Here is a 19,862-nt window from a genome sequence, read left to right on the forward strand (position 1 = left end):
GGTATCTGCCCTCAAGTATGGCAGAGGGCATCACATCCAATCTGGCCAGTGTGAAGGCACGCCTGTATTTTGGGGTAGTTAATTTATACAAATATGGTGCCAGGGAATCAAACTGAGAAGGGGGGAAAAAGGCATACCAAGGACAGAGTTTCTTTATAATGGCCAGATTGTTCTGTTGCTCTTAGGTCCTTCAGACGCTGTCCAATTAGCCTTTTTGCTTTAATAGACCCCATCGTGAGAAGCTGATTTGGGTGGAGTCCGCAGGAGAGCAATTTTTGGTGCACTATTTCTGACCACGCACTTTTATGGGGGTCTTGTGTCACTAAGGGCAGTAGACCGGGTGGATTTAGATTTAGACGGAGCCAGTAATTAAGAGTTCTTTGCCAGGACTGAGCTTCTACAGAGGGAAGACTTGCCTCCAGTCGTAATGCTGCAACAAGTAATAATAGTGGTGTGGCAGCAGCAGAGTAATAGGAATAGGGCTGTTATGAGCAGTGAAAGCTTATCCATGTGGGCAAATGGGGTGCTGCCCCACTAACCTCTACCTTCAGCCAGCCCTCACTTGCTGCCTTTCATATCTGCAATCAGTTCAGGGAGTGGCAATGGCTGTCAGCTTCTTCCTCCTTAGTCCCAGGGATGCGGGTGATGCTGTGGTCTAAACCACTGAGCTTCTTGCGCTTGCCGATCGGAGGGTCAGTGGTTCAAATCCTCGCGACAGGGTGAGCTCCCGTTGCTCTGTCCCAGATTCGGCCAACCTTGCAGTTCAAAAACATGCCAGTGCAAGTAGATAAACAGGTACCACTGTGGTGGGAAGGTAAATGGTGTTTCTGTGCACTCTGGCACTCATCACAGTGTTCCGTTGCACCAGAAGCAGTTAAGCCATGCTGTCCACATGACCTAGAAAGCTGCCTGTGGACAAACACTGGTTCCCTCGGCCTGAAAAATGAGATGAATGCCATACCCCATAGTCGCCTTTGACTGGACTTAACTGTCCAGGGGTCCTTTTCCTTTACCTTAACTTAGTCTCAGTATTGTCCTTGTGTCGGGGTTGGGGTTGGGGTGGGGAGAATGGGGACAAAACTAGAATTAGTTGGTTCTGCCTGTCTTTGGCTCTGGTTCTTCCCTATTTGGTCTCCCTGCCTCACCCTTACTCATTCTCTTGTGTACTGCCACCACTGGCTATGAGATGTGTAGTTGTCCATGAGAGAGGTAATGTCTCTTCGTGTACGATGCTGACTTTAAAATATACTGTGGGGCTATGATAATATGAACAACAGTCTATGGTTTAGATCCTTAGGTAAAGGTAAAGGGACCCCTGACCATTAGGTCCAGTCATGGCTGACTCTGGGGTTGTGGCACTCATCTCGCTTTATTGGCTGAGGGAGCCGGCGTACTTGTGTACTGCCACCACTGGCTATGAGATGTGTCTCTATTTTCAGCTGTGTATAGGATTAACTGTTTCCTAAACAACCATTGGTTTTAGAGGTACACTTACTTCCATGTATGTGCAGGATTTGCTCAAACCTCAGAAATTTGGTTTGTTAAACTTATTGTTGTTTGTTTTTTTTTGTGTGTGTAAATATATTGCACACACCATCCTAAGGAAGACTTGCCTCTTTTCAAACAGCATGGCTTTCTACAGTGTGATAAATTCTAGTCACTTCAGAATGTCCCAGCTCTACAGTTCTCAACAGAAGAAAGAGAATAATCACACTTTATCTTTTCCTCCCCCCCCACTAAAAAAACCCATTTGATCTGGCAACTGTACCTTGGAGCTAAGTGCTGCAACTATTCTGTAGGAGGAATTCAATTTAGAAATAAAATCCACAGAAGTTTTAAATAAATTAAATATAAAATCAATATCTCAGTACAGCCGCTTCTGCGCTGCTGGTTTGATGTTAAATTCAATTCCTGCCTTTTCATTCACACAGTTTTAGATTTTGTAATGTCAAGGGCTTCTGTACAAGGGGCCCATGATGTAAGGGGCTGATATGTGCTTGGGAACAGAGGAACTAGGCAGACAAGTTTTGAAATGTCACACAAAGCACTTTGATTTGAAACATCCAGAAGTTATTTGTTTAATTTGTGGGACATTATTGCAGTCAAACCAACAATTCGTGTTTTCCAGATAGGCACACGAAGAAGCTGAGGCTCACAGAGCTTTCCTGTAAATTTGCTAGAGAGAATTCTGTGAAATCACTTCCTTTGTCTGTCTTGGCAGGAAGCCGTAACACTTCCTTCCTGCCTGGGCACTCTCCTCTTTCTTTATCATGCTTTCAAGCCGACCACATGGGAATGTCTGAGCTCTGAAGCTCAGACACCATTTCTGAAGTTGCATTTTGTAATTAGTAACTTAGATAGAAATTATAAACCTGCCTTCATTTTGCTACTGCAATTGCTGCTTCCATGCCTAGATTATGTAAGTAAATACTACTTTTATTTCTTCACAAAACAATTTGTGCATTACTGTATTTTTGTGGGGGGAGGGAGGGGAAGAAAAAGGGTAATACCAGGAAAATCCAGTCTACAGTACTTTAAAGCATCCTGGATTACTGTTCCTAGAAGGTTAAATCAACCATTTTTTAGCTGCCAGGTTTAACCTGCAAAGGATGGTATTCTCCTGCTCTCACTAATGTGAGCAATGAAGGATAATAACTAAAGTTACTAAACAATATATCCACTTCTACTGTCAAAATCCATTCCTACATTATTGTGTTGTCTCTGTTGCTCTGCCCTTAGCATAAACATATTATTGCTATGATGTAGTTAGTTCTTAGCATCTAGAGAAAGTGTGCCAATGTGGAGCCCCCCCAGAAGTTGTGGACTACAACTCCCATCATCCCTGTGCATTGGCCATGCTCAGTGTTGTAGTCCCAACAGTATCTTGGAAGCTCTGCATTAGCTACTCTGGGTTTGGCTCAACCACAGGGAATATTCTTCGGATTTTCTTCATAGCCAGGATGCATCCTTGACAGCATCTGTTCTATTAAAAGTTGCAGGCCAGGACTTGCTCTGTGTAGTTTATGGTCTCATTCCATGGCAAGTCACAAAGTCACGCGAACTTCCAGTCGGTCAGTTGGCACCTGCTATTTCTTAACAGCCCTCATTTTACTAGCCAAAAAATTGCTGCCACTCTATATAAGGTTTCCTCTCCTAAGCCAGCCTTTAGTTATTGTTCATCATGATTTCCCTGTATTATTTAATCCCATGAATCACTTAAAAACAACAACAACACTTTCCCTGTTTCCACCAAACTACTAAAATAATCATGGGGAGGGTCCTGCTGTCAGCTGTGGAACTTGCACTTCATTGAATAGATACAGAATTGCCTGCCTTGTTAAAAAGAGGTCTTGTATATTGAGCAGCTGCATCAGAAAGATGGCTGGGATCCAGGTAATCTTTGGCTGCTTTTGCTGAGGTTTTAGTCTCTTTCCTTTCACTCTTAGTTTAATTCTTGGTCCATTGTCTACTTAATTGCAAAACATTACAAGATGAGACTAAACCCCCATGTCTTTGAAATTTTGGGCCTTTTTGGGTTGAGATGTACCAGGTAGGATTTTGACCGAGGTGAACTTGTGGAGTATTCTCCAGCCCCCACAAAACATTCTCCAGCCCTCACAAAGCAAGTCATATCAATTGCTGTTAAAGTGCCCTCCCAGGATGTACATGAAATCTTAAGTTCTTTTCTTTCAGTGTTCACACAGATACTACATTAATCTGCAAAGCTTTAAAGACACGGAGCGCTGATGTGATAACATCTTAATTCAAACATTATTTTCATACCTTTGCAGTTCGGATTTAGAAATTCCTTCCACAGACAAAGCTTCACCCATACGTATAATAGCTGTCATGTGTCAAAATAATAATTACATAAATCACACTGAGTTTGTATAGGGTTATGTTGTTATTAGGAAAGCATTAGAAGCACACAACCATGCCTAATAAACAAGGGAAATGTTGGAAGCCCTGTCAGTTTATGTTTTCTTGAAAGCCAAAGTTGCCTTAGCTTGCTGTGAAAAAACAAATCAGCTTGCATGAAAAGAGAGAGGGAGAATAGCTTGGGGGAGGCTTGCAAAGGTACTTTTAAGAGATCATCTTGTAAAACATAATGATGAAATCTTGAGCAGCAAGAAAAACATGCCTTTCCCCTGAATCATACTAGAGACTATTTCCCTCTGGTGTATCTTAAAGTTATATTATTCATGATATTTTGTAATTGATACTTGAAAATGATGTAAAACTCAAGGACAGATTTAGTCCTAAGATTTAGTAGCATCCAAATAAGTTAAAAACCCTTCCTAGTAATAATCCCCTTAGAAAATCAAAACAGTTTATTTCAGCCAATAAATCAAAATCTATGTTCTTGGCCCCAGAAAAGAAATCCTTATTAAATTAGTTAAAGAAAAACAAGATACAACCTGGAAGCTGTTGTTAGCACAGAATGAGGTTGCTAGGTTCGTGAGTCCTGAAAATGCTGCGTTGGCTGCCAGTGAGTTCATGGGCCCAATTCAAGGCGGTCTGCCTGTCTATCTATCTATCTATCTATCTATCTATCTATCTATCTATCTGATTTATACTCTGTCCAACCTCCTTAAAGTGATCCACACTTTAAAAACAAAAAAGCAAAACAAAAACATTCTAAACAGTCAAAACTTCCTAAAAACATCTAAAAACTGTTACACTTAAAAACACCATCCAATGATCTTGAGGTTGCCAGGAATGATAATCTTCAGCCACCAGGTGTTTGTGTAAAGAAGAACATTTTCTTCCTGAAAGAGAATGATGGAGACACTAGCGTAGACCACCAGTACTAGTGTACAAAGCCAAAACAGGTTGGGACCAAAATAATCTGAAGAATGCCTCTCCCCAGTATCAACCATCTCAGCTTCCTGTGATCAGTGAGGGAGGCCACCACTAGGTGATTCCTGGTTAGCACTGAGCAATGATAGAGCCTTCTTGGGAGCAGTTCCCTGTTTGTGGAATGCTGTTGCATCTGTCTCCCTCATCATGAACTTCCAGGAGGAATTTAAAAACACCCAGGTATTTGATGGCTCAGATATACTATTCTTAGTAACCAAAACAGGAAATGAGACCCTTGATATTCTGGCTGATGCTGTTAGGTCCTGTTGATGCCTGAGTGGATATGGGGACAGAGTTGGCATGTGGGTTTGTTGCAAGGTTTGGTCCCTGTGTTTGTGTTTTTGGTGTATAGGTTGTTGCTGCTTTTGGGGGCACATTTTAGGCTATTTCTGCACTGCAGCAGAGTTGCAGCACACATGGAGAAGTCCTTGCTGTACGTATGGGAATTTAAATGTGTTATTTCAAGTTTGTGTGTATCCTGAGAAAGTTGCTGCAAACTTATTGAGTAATGTGTGGCGTCAAAAGGAACAGCTGGAAAATCCACTAACTAAAAAAAGTCCTTGACCTGCTCAGATACACCAACATATGGTATATAAAATTGCCTCTAGGCACTTGCAAGTATAGGTAGGCATGCACAATTGACTGCTTAAGTATTAAATATCTGTCTTGACTATGCATTTCTAGGCTTCTGGCAGTTCATTTTTGAGCCGCAACATGTTCCAGTAGTATTGCCCCCTTCTTGGGTTTTTTTCCTTTTCCTCTGGAGCAAGAAAAATACAGTCTTTTAAGCGCACTCAGCTGAATGAAGTACTAGAAACAAGTAGATGTAGAGCAATCTTAGTTTTAGAGGACTCAGTAGATTTCCGCAATATTGAAACTCGGGAAAAGCTACTTATGGCAGATAGCTGCCTGGTAAAATTGCTTGAAGAATCCCTAAAGCCGTGTGTGATGGAAAATATAACCAATGGCTGCAACAGCTTGGGTTTTCTTCCTCATAGCTTTCAGGTGAGCTACGACATCACATTTAAGATAATCTGAAAAATTCTGCAATGTTTCAGACTGTGTTTAGGAGATTGGTGGGATGCTGAAGTGTGATATATGACATAACATGAATTAGTACCCTCAAAATGCGGCAGCTGTGAGCTTATTAGGCCTCTGTATGTTAAGGAGGGCCCACTGCATGCTGTAAGGACCACCATTTCTGGCCGTTCTGTTACATAGGGAAGATGCCCTTTACCAAATCAGATCACATATGCTCAGCATTGCCCACAATAACTGCCAGTGACTCTTCTAACCAAACATATTGAGAGTAAAATAAATAACAGTAGTGCCAGGATGGTGTAGTGGTCAAAATGTATTAGTGTGCGCCATCTGGTGTAAATAAGCCAGTTAATAAGTCGAGCAATGCCCTCTGGAAAACCTCTAAGCGATTGAGACTAGGTTTAGTTGATACCACATTCAACACTCTTCTAAAACTGTTCTATAACATTCAAACTTGCAGTATGAAATCATTATCCATCGCAGCATTGGGTTTTTATTTGGTGAATTATCTACACTTCTCTGAAAATGTATAATAAATTAATTCGGATGACCAATGGCATTCCGTTGAATTACGTTCTGTGCTATCAAATCCTTGTTGCTTTGTGCACATGTTTGAATCACAATTTGCTGCGCCTTAATTTTTAACTTCATCGTTATCAGCTGGATTCATTCATTTTGTATGGGGACTGCAGATTTTAATTTCACACTAAGGTCATTTGATTCCCCAGCTGCAGTTGCCATTTCATCATCGTCTTCTCTTTTTTGCTTGCTTGCTTTTGAAGTTGCACATACCGTGAGCTTCTTCATGCTTTAACTTGGTGCTCTTGTACTATGCTTGATTTCTGAATCGCATGAACTACATTTTTTTTTATTCTTTGTGAAACTTTTAAGAGCTTTCAAATCATTGTGAATAGTGTTACCAGGTGTCCTGAGCTGGCTTGGAAGTCTCCAGGTTTGCCTGGTCCCCTGCATGTGGCAAGGGAAAGCGTTGAATCTCCAGGTGGCCAAGAGTGCCTTAGAAATATTATTATTATTATTATTATTATTATTACTACTACTACTATTATTACTGTGCGCGCAGCTTGCAAGCATAGATGGTGGGCTCATCTACGATTCTGCTTATCACACTGCTTTGGGAAAACCCACTCTTTATCACTGAATTGGAGCAAATGTTAATTGGGTTTTCTGCATGGATTCAGGGGTACAGAGTGGGTTTTCCTGGGGAAAGCAGCGGGGCAAATGGAAAACTGCTCAGATCAGACCCATGCCTAGCAAGCACATACAATGCATGTAATGTCTTTCATTCTACAGTTGTGTGATGTGTGCTGATATTGTATTGTGATGGCCATTGGCTATAAACAATTAAAATCTATTGATTGATAGTACACACAGGAGAAGCAGACAGCCTGTCGGGCCCATGCTTTCCAGGCACAGGACAAGTGTAGTGTGGACGAACCCTTTTCAGAGGGTATTTCCATGTCCTTTTCCTTCTCCCCTTTCCCAATTAACCTCCATCGCCAGGACTTGGTGGTGGGAGGGAGCAGAGGAGAAGAAGAATAATTGGGCTGGGCTCAAGAGGGTTATGAGTGTGCATATACCTCTAACCATGACACTACACTGGAATTTAATGTGATTTTTTTTTAAAAAAATAGCATTGACTACGGCTCAGTACTGGGCTGGGCCCCCGCTGTCTAGGGAGGGAAAGCTTGACCTTTCCCCCTTGCCACTGTCCTGACAAAAACTGCCCTCCTTTCACATGGGTGCCAATAAGAACTTACCAACCAGAAATAATCAGTGTTGTGGGGTGGTGGCAGGATGAAAGAATTTCCACTGGAATCATAGTAAGGAGGAAAGTGCTCATTTCCCCCTTCCTGCCTACTGTGGTTCTGATCCTGCTTCAAGGCTGCGTGCAGCTTCGGCATCGCTCTGGGACCCGTTCTGGGGGCTGGGGTCAGGGGAAGCTCGGGCTTCCCCCGCCCCCAGCCGCGCAAGCTCCCAGAGCGATGCCGAAGCTGCGCTCAGCTTCAGCATCGCTCTGGCTCCTGTTCTGGGGGCTGGGGGAGGGGGAAGCTCGGGCTTCCCCCGCCCCAGCCCCGCGCCTGGGTGGGGGGGGGCGAAATAAACATTTTTTCCTTTATTCCCCCCCCCCCAAATCTAGGTGCGTCCTATGGGCCGGTGCGTCCTATAGGGTGAAAAATACAGTAGATATCTTCGGGCAGCATATTATTCCAAAGAGCTAGAATTGGGCCCTGCTTCACACCGCAGCAGATTTAACTACTTTGATGAAAGGAAGTCAAAGCAGATCCTCCTTTGAAGTTCTTAAAATCTTATGCTGGAACATGCAGTCCCTGGACTACGCTGTGCTCAGGCTGCATAGAGGTTCAAAGGATTAAACCAATATTTCAAATAGTACCCGGAGCTAACTGCAAATTCCTTGCAGCTCACCTAGACTGGAATACACCTGTTCCTATCTCCCTATTCTTCTTAAGGGGTGAGTTGCTGTGCTTTGCACCAGCTGTAGCTTCTGTCTTCGCCATCCAAGACAGGAGAGCACAATGCAGTAATCAATCCTCTTGGTTACAAAAGAATTGCTGTGCATAAGGGAAGTCACAATCTACAACCTTCCCCAAGCTGATAACCTCCATATATCTTAGCCTGCAGGTCTCGTCAGCCCCTGCCAGCATGGCAGTACTGCCAGAGAATATGGGAGTTCTGGTTTAGCAACCTCTTTAAGGATGAAAGCTCAACACCCAGGCAGTTTGCTGCTAATTTTATTGACAGTTAATTTTGTTATTTGGAGCTTGGTGATTTTTTACATGACTCTTCAATTGGTGGTCTTAATGGCATAGTGAAGAGGGGTGGTTTTTTAAATTTTGATTTTAGTGTATGATCACTTTCAGTGTATGGCTGTATTTTATAGTGTTGCATTTCCCTCCCTTGTCTGGTGGATGAAAAGTGAATTAGGACTTTAGAGAATAATAATAATAATAATAATAATAATAATAAAGCGATAAAACATCAAACATTAAAAACTTCCCTAAACAGGGCTGCCTTCAGATGTCTTCTAAAAGTCAGATAGTTGTTTATTTCCTTGACATCTGATGGGAGGGCGTTCCGCAGGGCAGGCGCCACTACCAAGAAGGCCCTCTGCCTGGTTCCCTGTAATCTCACTTCTCGCAGTGAGGGAACCTCCAGAAGGCCCTTGGAGCTGGACCTCAGTGTCACAGCTGAACGATGGGGGTGGAAACACTCCTTCAGGTCACCAACGTTTTTAGGCCTGTGGACACATTTAGATTTTTGAGTAAGTACCATGGGCACTACCTACTCTGGTCACTTATCTTCCCTCTCCCTAGATTGGTCCGCCTTGCAAGACACAAAAAGAGAATGTGCATGCGCGTGTGCGTGCATGTACACACACACACACACACACACACACACACCTTTTCCAAGCAATCTGAGTAAAAGTCAGATCCAGGAGTATTAATCTGATCCTCTGAAAGCACATAGGCCTAGAGCTGAAAGAGTAAGCCCTCCTTCTAACTTCCTCCTTTAGCTCTATGTACTTCTTAAGAGAGAAAACAATCAGGCTCACCATCTCATGATCAATGGGACAGTGAGGGTATGTTTGTCTCAGAGGCCTTGCTTTGCTCTAAGGCAGGCATGTCCAAGGTCCGCCGGTTAGTTTAATCCTGCCCCTGTGGTAGTTTATTTCCTGGGGTAAAATCCCCCAAAAGGATTCACGCATGTTCACTTCATCAAATCTGTCCCTCTTTGAAAAATGTTTGGGCACCCCTGCTCTAAGGGAAGAGCTGGAGGGCATCCTTTGTTGCATTGTTGTTCACCTGGGCACCATGTTGATGACCTCTTCTATATGATAATGATGATGCTACCATCAGGTTGGAGAAAGCTAATCTACAAATTAGGTGAAGCAGGTAAAAAAGTTCTTCCCTACCACTTCTGGTAGGAAACTGGTGGCAATTTGATAGGAACCAAAGTTCAAGACTAGATACCTGACAGCGTGCAATGGGAAATGCCTTCATGAGGAATCAGAAAGCTATCTGTGGGAAAGGATAGTGGAAGAGATAACGCTTTCTGGGTAAGAAAATGTGTGCATGATGTTATGAGGGCCAAAAGTTTACTGTCTTAATAGGAAGCATCTGGCAGCTGTACTTTCTCTAGAAGGTCAGTATAATGTTTAGCACATATTTAGTTTGAAAAAATGAGTGCAGATTTCAACAAAATAAATCCGGCAGGATTTTCCAAATTTGAAGAGCAAAACCTAGCTTTTAATTTGTCTTTCTTGAGATCTATTCTTCCACCTCCACCCCCCACCCCTGATGTGTGGGTTATTGCTAACAGCAGCTAAATGTAAAAATCTGGGCACAGACTCAAGAGACAGAAATTCAGAAGTAATTCTTGTAATTTTAGCAATCAGAGCAAAATAGGATTATAGGTTTTATTCAGTGTTTTCAGATCCTTGGTGACTGCCATGTATGATTACTGGTAGGTAAGCATGCAGTAATTCTCATGCAAATCTAGGCTATCTGGAATCCACAGCAATTTTGATGTGGCATTAAGGATCACAAAGCAAATTTAGCCACCTGCTGTGTCTGGCATAACAGGTGCCCAAAATTTAGTGGATGTTCTGGACATCTCTGAAATGTAAGGGGCGGGGGGAATGGTCTGTCTGTATGTTGTTGGAAAGAGGTGTTTTATGAGATATGTCTATGAATTGTACTACAATTTGATATATGAGAAAATTAGAACATACAAAGAGCCCTTCTGAATCAGATCAGAAGCCAATTCAGTCCAGCATCCTGCTCTCAGATCATAGATGCCCACATCCCATAGATGCCCACATCCCATAGATGCCCATGGAAAGGCCATAAGCACCAAAGCAGTTTCCCTATTAGCAAATCCCTAACAACTGGTAATCAGAGACATAGTGCATCTGATTCTGGAGGTAAGATAGCCATCATGACTAGGAGTCCCTTGATAGCCTCATCCTTCGTTAATTTGTCAAATCACCCTTTAAAGCTGTGGGTGGCCAACACTACATATTCCAAGTCTCATTTGGGATCATTCCTTCTATGCTTGGTAGCCTCATCCACATTGTCAAGGACTTGCTTCTCCAGAGAGGAGAATTCCAGCAGAACAAGGATGAGGATGGGATGGAAAACCTCTGTCTGAGGACCCAAGCCTATGTTTGCTTTTCCTGTTTGCGGTTGTTGTCGTCAAGACAATGGCACCACAATGGCTTGAAATTTGGATCTGAAAGCACATGCACAAAGGCTATCTTGGTCATTTACAGTGCATATATGTATAATGCTTGCTTGTTTATGTTGCGGGTAAACTTAATTTTATGCTGCACAAAAAAGAAAGCTCCCTGTTTCTTCCTCTTCCACAAGAACCTCTGAGGCCCATCTCATGTTCTTTGCAAGGGGCCCTGAAACCCCAAGCTAGTTTTTTTCAGCAGCCATAGCTGACTTGCAGAGAGGGAGAGGAAGAACTGGAAACTTTCCTTCTATGAATTTGCTTAAGTTAATTTATCTTAGGATCCAGACCATAAGCTGTAAAGTACAGTCTGCTGTATGAAGTGCTAGAAACAAGTAGATACAGAATCATTTAAGTTTTAGTAGATTTTAGGAGTATTCAACATGTAGATATATAGCTGCTTTTTGCAGATAGCTACCTAGTAAAATTTCTTGAAGAATCTCTCGCACCAGACATTGTGTGTGTGTGTGTGTGTGAGAGAGAGAGAGAGAGAGAGAGAGAGAGAGAGAGAGAGAAAACATAAACTATGAACAAAACAGTGATATACAATGAACGGACTCTGTCTCTTTCCCCCCTGCCCAACTTTTAGGTGAGTTATGGCACACATTAAAAAGTAATCTGAAGAATTCTGTGCTGTTTCAGTCTCTGTCCAGGAAATTGGTTGGGCTTCAAGGAATGATATATGTAGCATAAAGTCTTATCCTCAAACTACAGCAGCACTGGTTTGTTGCTGTTGGGCTGCAGGCATATATTGTATGTCAGAGGGCCCATGGCTCAGGGTAAAAGCCTAGATTCAATCCCTGTGATATTTTCCAAGTAGTGCATCCCAAAAGCCTAGATTCAATCCCTGTGATATTTTCCAAGTAGTGCATCCCAAGAGAAGGTCTCTGCCTGATTCCTTGGAAAGCTGATGTGAATTAAGAATAGTGGAGTGGTGTCATCTAGATACTGTTGGTCTACTCTACATCTTCAATTAGCTTCAGCTAGCATGGCCAACGGTTAGGGATGATGGGAGCTGTTAATCTAGCAACATCAAGAGGGTACCATGTTGGTTGCCCCTGGATTAGATGTACCAGTGGTAAGGCTCCGCAGAAGCCGCTGAGGATGCACACGTGTCTAAACACTACCCTGGAGATCCTCAGGTTGCCAGGTACATTTGGGTTTGGTAGAAGGACACATATAAAGGTCTGAGGTCCCAACTCTGTGGCAGCATAAATTCAGAGACCAGTATCAATGGTTAAAGCATCGGGGGATAGCAAGTGGATGTCGGAGGATGGAGAACAAGCAGACAGTGGGGATGGTGAACCCTTCACCCTGCCATTTGTTGTTGGGATACAGCTCACATCATCCCTGACCATTGTTCATGCTGACGGGTTCCTTGGGAATTGGACCTTCCAACAACATCTGAAGGTCCGCAGCTTCTGCATCCCTGATCTAGGTGCATGTGCTTGCAGATCCAAATATATATATTTTTGTCCCATTCGCAAATGATACAACTGTTTGTATATCAAGGCAAGGCATCACGAGAAAAAGAATTCGTGCCACAAACGCCAATACATTTATATCCTACCCCTCCATGTACACTGCTTTATTTGAATGTCTTTAAATGGCTGTGGTTTGCCTTTTTGTTCGATTTTCCTCTCGTCTCATTTGGTTAAAAAGAAGAAAGCATGCTTTTTTTAAAAAAATGTAGGGTATGAGATAGAAGGCAGTAATTTTTCTTGTGTGAAAAGTAGTCAGATGTAACCATTTAATTAATCTTTAGCTCAATACAGCCACCTCTCTCACGTTTGAAAATGGTGTTTAATAATTGCATTATTTTAGTCATAATTTTGTGAAAAGATAAAGCAGATTACCATTTGGAAGCCAGGAAGTGACCTGTGAGATAAGGAAATGTAAGGACTTTCTACTTAAAAATCACTACATGTTTCAACTGAATAAAAAAGCGCAAAAACTGTACTTAGCAATAAAAAGGCATAAAAAGATGAAGCTGCTTAATGATTAAATCAGGTGACGAGCAACTTTATTCTCATTAAAATTACTTGAAGTTTATGTAATTAATTCAAATTATGAGAAACAAATTAGTGTCACATTATTATAATTTGACATACACTACTTAGATGCCAATACCCACACGCACATAATTAAAATACATTTTCTATAATTAAAATGATGCATGCCATTTTTATATAGCTTTCCTCTTAAAACTAAATTAATCAAACCTCAGAGGCCTGAAGGCTATAAATTTTTATTCTTTGTCATGAAAGGCAAATATCCTAGGATCCCTTTATGGTCTAAAAATACATAAAGGTCTCTCAGAGTGGAATATAATCAATGAAACAAAAGGCAGCAGGATTCAATATGATCATCTTTCCAGACTTTATCTGTTTGGTCCAGTCACTCCTCATAAGCCCTGTACAAATTTTAAAAACATATCTCTCTTGCAACATGGTGACGAGGCCTTTGTACAACACCAGACCCTCCAAGTGTCCCTATTTTCCAGGGACATCCCTGATTTAGAGAAGCCGTCCCGGTTTCTGATTTGATCCTGGAATGTCCCACTTTTCCTTAGGATGTCCCTATTTTCATTGGAGAAATATTGGAGGGTATGGAGTTATCTGACCCCCGAGCCATCTGAAGGCAGCCCTGTACAGAGGTTTTTTTAATGTTTAATGTTTTATTATGTTTTTTATATATGTTGGAAGCTGCCCAGAGTGGCTGGGGCAACCGAAAAAGATGTGTGGGGTATAAACAGTAACATTATCATTATGGAATGGGACATCCCTATTTTCACTGGAGAAATGTTGAAGGGTATGCAACACACCCTTTAACTCCCCTTGCTTTCCCCCCATTTCAGATTCCTCCATCTTCTGCAGCATGTGAAAGAAACTAGTCTATGTTTGGGAAGACACCAAATCAAGAAATAATCTGACATGTGGAAGGGTAGATCAGAGCTGGGGAAACTTTGGCGCTCCAGATGTTGCTGAACTATGACTTTGCATCAGCTCCAGCAAGAATGGTCAATGACCAAGGATGTCAGGAGCTGTAGTTCAGTAGCCTTTGGAGGACCAGAGGTTCCCCACAGCTGGGGTGGAGAAACATATTTCAATCCAGGCAAATCTTTCAGAGGTCTTGGATAAATGTGGTGCAGCAGAAGAAACAGAAACTGATGATGATAGCTTGGAAAACTAAAGTGATTAAATTTCATGTACTATTCCTTGAGTCTAGGTCTCCCCCACGATTTTTCTCAGCTCTTTTAATGGAAATGAGTGCTTTAGGTCTGCTTGGCATTGTAGAGACCTACAAATTTCAAGAATGTATAATAATTTGTGTACTATAATGCTGATGGCTATTTCCATTTTTATAGGTTTTTTTTGCCTTTTCTGCATAAACTGGCAAAACCAAAGAGACAGTTTGGCAGTTCTAGAATCCTTCTGTTGAGGAACACTGGTAAACCTAGTACATGCCTTGGTGACATCTAAATGAAATCCCCGAGTTACTGCGTTCCAAATTACTGCCACAATCCAGCACAAGTTTGCTAAGGCTAAGCCCCTTGAAATCAATGGTACTTTAGATGAGTCTGATTCCCAGGACATTGTTTTCAATGGCTACATTTTGCTCACTTGTAGTTTTTAGAGAGATTTGATGGACTGTAGATGTATGAATGACTCTTGCATCTGTAAAACTCTGTGAAGAAGTCATGTATCCTCCTCCTCTTTAGATTTAATGTGAAATGTGCATTGCCTTCTTATCCAGCATTTTTGGAAAATATAGGTGATACCTCATCGAGTCAAACCCAGAGTAAACCAGTTGAAACCAATGGATTTTAGCTACTACATTGATTTCAATGAGTTTACTCTGGTTAACAATGGATATTATGTGATTAATAATACTTTGGGTCTGAAAGTTACTATGTGTATTTGTGGCTGTTTAATTAATTTAGAATTTCAGCAAGAAAGTGATGTTTCTTCAATTATCTTTTCTTGTTGTTTCAGGTTGGGTTTTCCCATGATGATTATGAGCTGCATCATTGGAATGTGCTATCTCCTTGTTGCTCACGTTGTATTGGGTTGGACCTAAGAATGTATATATTGATTATATATACTGAAGACCAAAAGACATTTTTCGTTCTTTTCCAACCTCTGTTGCATTTTTTACAAGGCTGTATGAAAACAAAAAGCTTTTATTTGGGGGGCGGGGGGAGTGGAATCATTCATGCTGCTACTCCTGTCCAGCTTTCTGTTATGAACATGGGAATTCATCTGATGCCTATATGGAATTTCTCCACTTGGAAATGATGCCCACATTCATTTCAGTTGAGAGAACCAATTTCTGTGCACATTATTTTGTGTGTGTGTGTGTGTGTGTGTGAGAGAGAGAGAGAGAGAGAGAGAGAATTGCCTACCTCTGCTGAAATATGGACAGGGACCATTGTGAATGCAAGAGAGATATGTGCTCATATCTAATGGACAGGAAGCTCTGGGCCACAGCTGTATTTAATAACTGGCAGCTAAACAGCTGAGACACAAAATCAAAAACATCTCATAATGCACATTTTGATGGGCTGTACCATTTTAGATTAAAGGTGGAAGAATTGTGTGAATGCAATACAGAATAGAAGCTAGTGTGTCAACAGAAAAAGCGAAGAGTTAGATCCTTACTTATTAGTTTTATATATGAAGAAGCATTCAAATGTGAATCCTCCCCTGCAGTCTAAAATTGTATAGCAGAGGGAAAAAATGCACCATATGACCCTTTAGATAATGTGCGTCATTGTGGGCTTATGTTCTTTGACCAGCTTATAGAGCAGAATATTGTGATTTAAGATGCACAAATGGTCTTATGGTGGAACCAAATTTCTTTAGGTTCATTTTTCAGCTCGAAAGTAGTGATTTTGCTGAGGATGAGTCCTCCCAGATCTTTAATCCTATGATGATGATGATGATGATGATGATGATGATGAGAAGCTTGCCTGATACTCCTCAGAGGTCCTTTGCTTTGCTCCCACTTCAGTGGACTTTTTAAGGAAACAACTCCTGGTAGGATTCAACAGAGTTGTTTCATGTGCAGAACAATGTCAGCTCATGCAATGAGATTCCAGCCCCTCCTTCCTCCCATGCCTTCTAAATCTGTTCTGGAGAGTTAGGGGAACCCCCCAGAACAGTTTTAAGGGGTGAACAGGAGGAGTAGAAGGGGGAAAGTGCCATTGCATGAGTGGATCTTGTTCTCCATGCACATAAACCACTTGAGTTCCCCCCAGTTTCATTCTTACTTGAGACACAATGGGCACAATGACATCAGAATACCAGGTAGTTAATCAGATTTGACTATTTGTTGTAACCAATAATAGTATTAAATAAAGACAATTAAATAAAGACAATTATTGCCCAAGAAGAACCCCAAACCAGTAGGTTCAAATGAAGAGAGGATATTGTTACTAAACATTTTTTTTAAAAAACAAAAACAAAGACCAGAGTCTCTGTTAGTATGAGTTGTTTGGCTACTGGAACAGACTTCCTCAGAAAATGGTACACTTTGCTCCATTGTAAGTTTTTAAGCAGTGGTTTTAACAATGAGATTTGAACATATGTCCTGCATCAGCAGATGGTTGGACCTTTGCGGTCCTGTCCAACTCTGTGAGTCTTTGAAAATGAACACTTTTACAGCCCCTTAGCAATGATTCACCAGAAACTGCAGAAAGAGAGAGACTTCTTTCAATTCCGATAATGATCTTGTGAAAGTGGTGTCCCTTTTTAGCTCAGCCCTAATTAATATCCAAATAAATGCTTTTTGAGATATGAGTATTCACAAGGGACTATATTTTTATCCTAAAATTATGTTTGCTATGGTCTGCATGTACTCACAGATGAAAACCTCACTTGCTATGTTCAGTAGTTTTTCTTTTGGTTGTCAATTTGCCTGTCAATATATTCTCTAATTGTATGAAAGCACCTGATATTCAGCCAGTGTTTGCTTTAGTAGATAAGTAAATAGGCAAACTGCATAATGAATGATACATCATTGTCTGTGTTTTAAAATAAACACATCCAAAGGAAGATTTGGAGTGGAAACAATAATCCCTTTTAATCTGGCTCATGGTTATCTGCAACTAAGTATTTTCATGGGAAATATTATCATTCAACACTTAGACAGGTTTATATAAATTAAATGAGGATAAATTAGTCTGTTAGGTAAATTTCAGAACTGTTTACCTATGTGAGGGATACAGTGATTTCAGTATTTTTGGTAGTAGTCAAGGATATGTACATACTTGCTTTTGGTGTTGCTAATCAGTGCTGTTGAAGAACAGCAGTAGGGCAGAATCATTTCCCACTATCTGAGTGCAATCTCATGGGTAATGCGATTGCAAATATAGAACCAGGGCAGCTATAGAGAGAATGAGTGCATCCGGAATAAAAGAACATCTTCTTGTAAATACTTCCCAGTATTTGGAAAAGCTTGTCATCTCCTTTTCTAACTGCCACAATTCAAAGAACGAGTAAGCTGCCAATCCTGAGATAAGCTGCTGTTCTTTTTTGTAATACTACAATAAAACAGTATCCAGCATGTGTAGTTTTGTCCTACATACACCTAGTCCTCTTTTGGACTGTGCCCAGAGCCTTTTAACAGCTGTATGATAGGGAGAAATCAAGGGGACACAGGTGGCTGTAGTCCAAACCACTGAGCCTCTTGGGCTTGCCAATTGGAAGGTTGGAACTTCGAATCTGCATGACGAGGTGAGCTCTGTCCCAGCTCCTGCCAACATAGCAGTTCGAAAGCATGCCAGTGCAAGCAGATAAATAGGTACCACTGTGGTGGGAAGGTAAATGGCGTTTCTGTCACAGTGTTCCATTGCACCAGAAGCAGTTTAGTCATGCTGGCCACATGACCCGGAAAGCTGTCTGTGGACAAATGCCGGCTCCCTCGACCTGAAAGCGAGATGAGCGCTGCAACCCCATAGTCACCTTTGAAAGGACTTAACCATCCAGAGGTCATTTACCTTTTTTACCTTAACCTAGGGAGAAATGCAAAGTGCGCAGTGTTTCCTATTACTGTGGTACCCTGAGATGAAAAACTCTGTGTATGAAGAGTAAGGAACTAGCAAATGTAGTTTCATTTAATAAGGATTCTACTGCAATCTGTTGGTTATTAAACCATTTTATAAAAGAGATACTACCTCAACAGGGAAATTATGAATTGTCTATGCTTTGGTATCTTTTACTATCATGCTGTGACAAACACACACACAATGGCTGCTCAAAGAAATCAAGTAGATTACTGTCTGTTAAGCCCCTTGATTATGGGAGGGGTAGTCAGCATGGTGCTCACCAGATGTTTTGGTTTACAACCACCATCTAGCCGCCAGTTCTCAGGGGTGATGGAAGTCGTAGTCTGAAATATCTGTGAGACACCATGCTGGCTTGGGTCTCCATTCAGTTTTTGAATTTGTTCCTTGCATTTATTTCTCTGATTGGTTGAGATAGCAAGTTACCGCCTCTTCCCATCCATTAAAAATAGCTTGCTGGAACTGACAAGCTCCAAAATATTTTATTTTTAAATGTGGGAGGTTTTACTTGTTTCATGTAATTAGAGGGACCAAAGCTTACTGGTTTGCAGCATCATTTGAATGGAGTTCTGCTTGGGATGCTGGTGGATAGAGAGATGAGAAGCATTTTCGCTGATTTTTATTTCCATATGCCACTCCTGCCCCCCAGCACCACCTCCCATTGTTCTGGAGTGTCCCTCAGCCTTCAGAAGCAGATTTATTTCAGTGAGGTAATAGAGGGCCGCAAGGGGCAGGGGAATAAATGGAACTAGCCTACTCCCCAGTTCTGCCGGTGGGGTTCCTTTACTGTAGAAGCCTTTTGCAGGTGAAAGGAACTCTCTTGGTTGTGGAAGGCAAATCCAATCCATTGATACTTACTGGCCATAAGATCACTATTAGTTCATTTCTTTTTGTAAAAAAACAACAACCCCACATTGATCTCTGGATGAAACATAGACAGTTATATAAAACAAATGCTGAATATTTTCTTTTTTTACTGAGTGCTTAATAGTCTGGTAAATGCTAGTCTGACAAGCTCAAGAGGAATGCTGAATACATGCATTAGTTTCTCATTGTAACCTATGTAAGTCGTCTACCAACATACTTTTCACGAAAATGGAAGCTATTTCCCTTTGACATCCCTTGTAGTTATCCTAGAAATGTCCTCCCTCATCACTATAGATGAAATAGTCTGGCATAACAATATACATGGTGCATATTCCAAAATGTGTGTGACTTTATTTCTGTCTTACCACCACACCAAATATATTGGGGGTTGTGGGGTTTTGTTTTCTTTTTGCTCAAAAGATGAGAAAGAAACAAGTCAACTGGAAAATTAATTTCTCATTCAAATGTGTGTCATTCAATAAACATAATTTTTGAAAGCATGCATGATGATCATTCCAAGCATGGCTTCTGTATTGCCTTATTATATTCCACAATGTTAAAACTCAATTTGTGTCATCCTACTTCAGTTAAACTCGGGGAAAATGCACTTCACTTGACAGTTACTCAGATTTCCCCCTGGAACTCATCGGGGCAAAGCAGCTGTCAAATAAGACACCCAAAGAACTTCATTATGGTGGGAAGACACATACTAATATGCCTGGCTGATTGGCATGTGATGGATTCCAGCATTTTT

At 41.3% G+C, this 19,862-nt stretch overlaps 1 protein-coding gene across 2 annotated transcripts in view; it reads left to right on the top strand.

Moving 5' to 3' along the window:
- The window catches only part of OCA2 (OCA2 melanosomal transmembrane protein), a 155,012-nt gene extending 135,404 nt beyond the window's left edge, over nucleotides 1–19,608 (top strand). For both annotated transcript variants that reach the window (XM_081001316.1, XM_081001315.1), the window contains exon 24: nucleotides 15,171–19,608. In XM_081001316.1, coding sequence (XP_080857442.1) covers nucleotides 15,171–15,255 — 85 coding nt within the window. In that variant the 3' untranslated portion in view covers nucleotides 15,256–19,608. The remainder of the gene's footprint in view (nucleotides 1–15,170) is intronic.
- Nucleotides 19,609–19,862: the final 254 nt, after the last annotated feature.

Source organism: Podarcis pityusensis (assembly GCF_964106645.2).
Source record: "Podarcis pityusensis genome assembly, chromosome: 4".
Taxonomy (NCBI): Eukaryota; Metazoa; Chordata; class Lepidosauria; order Squamata; family Lacertidae; genus Podarcis; species Podarcis pityusensis.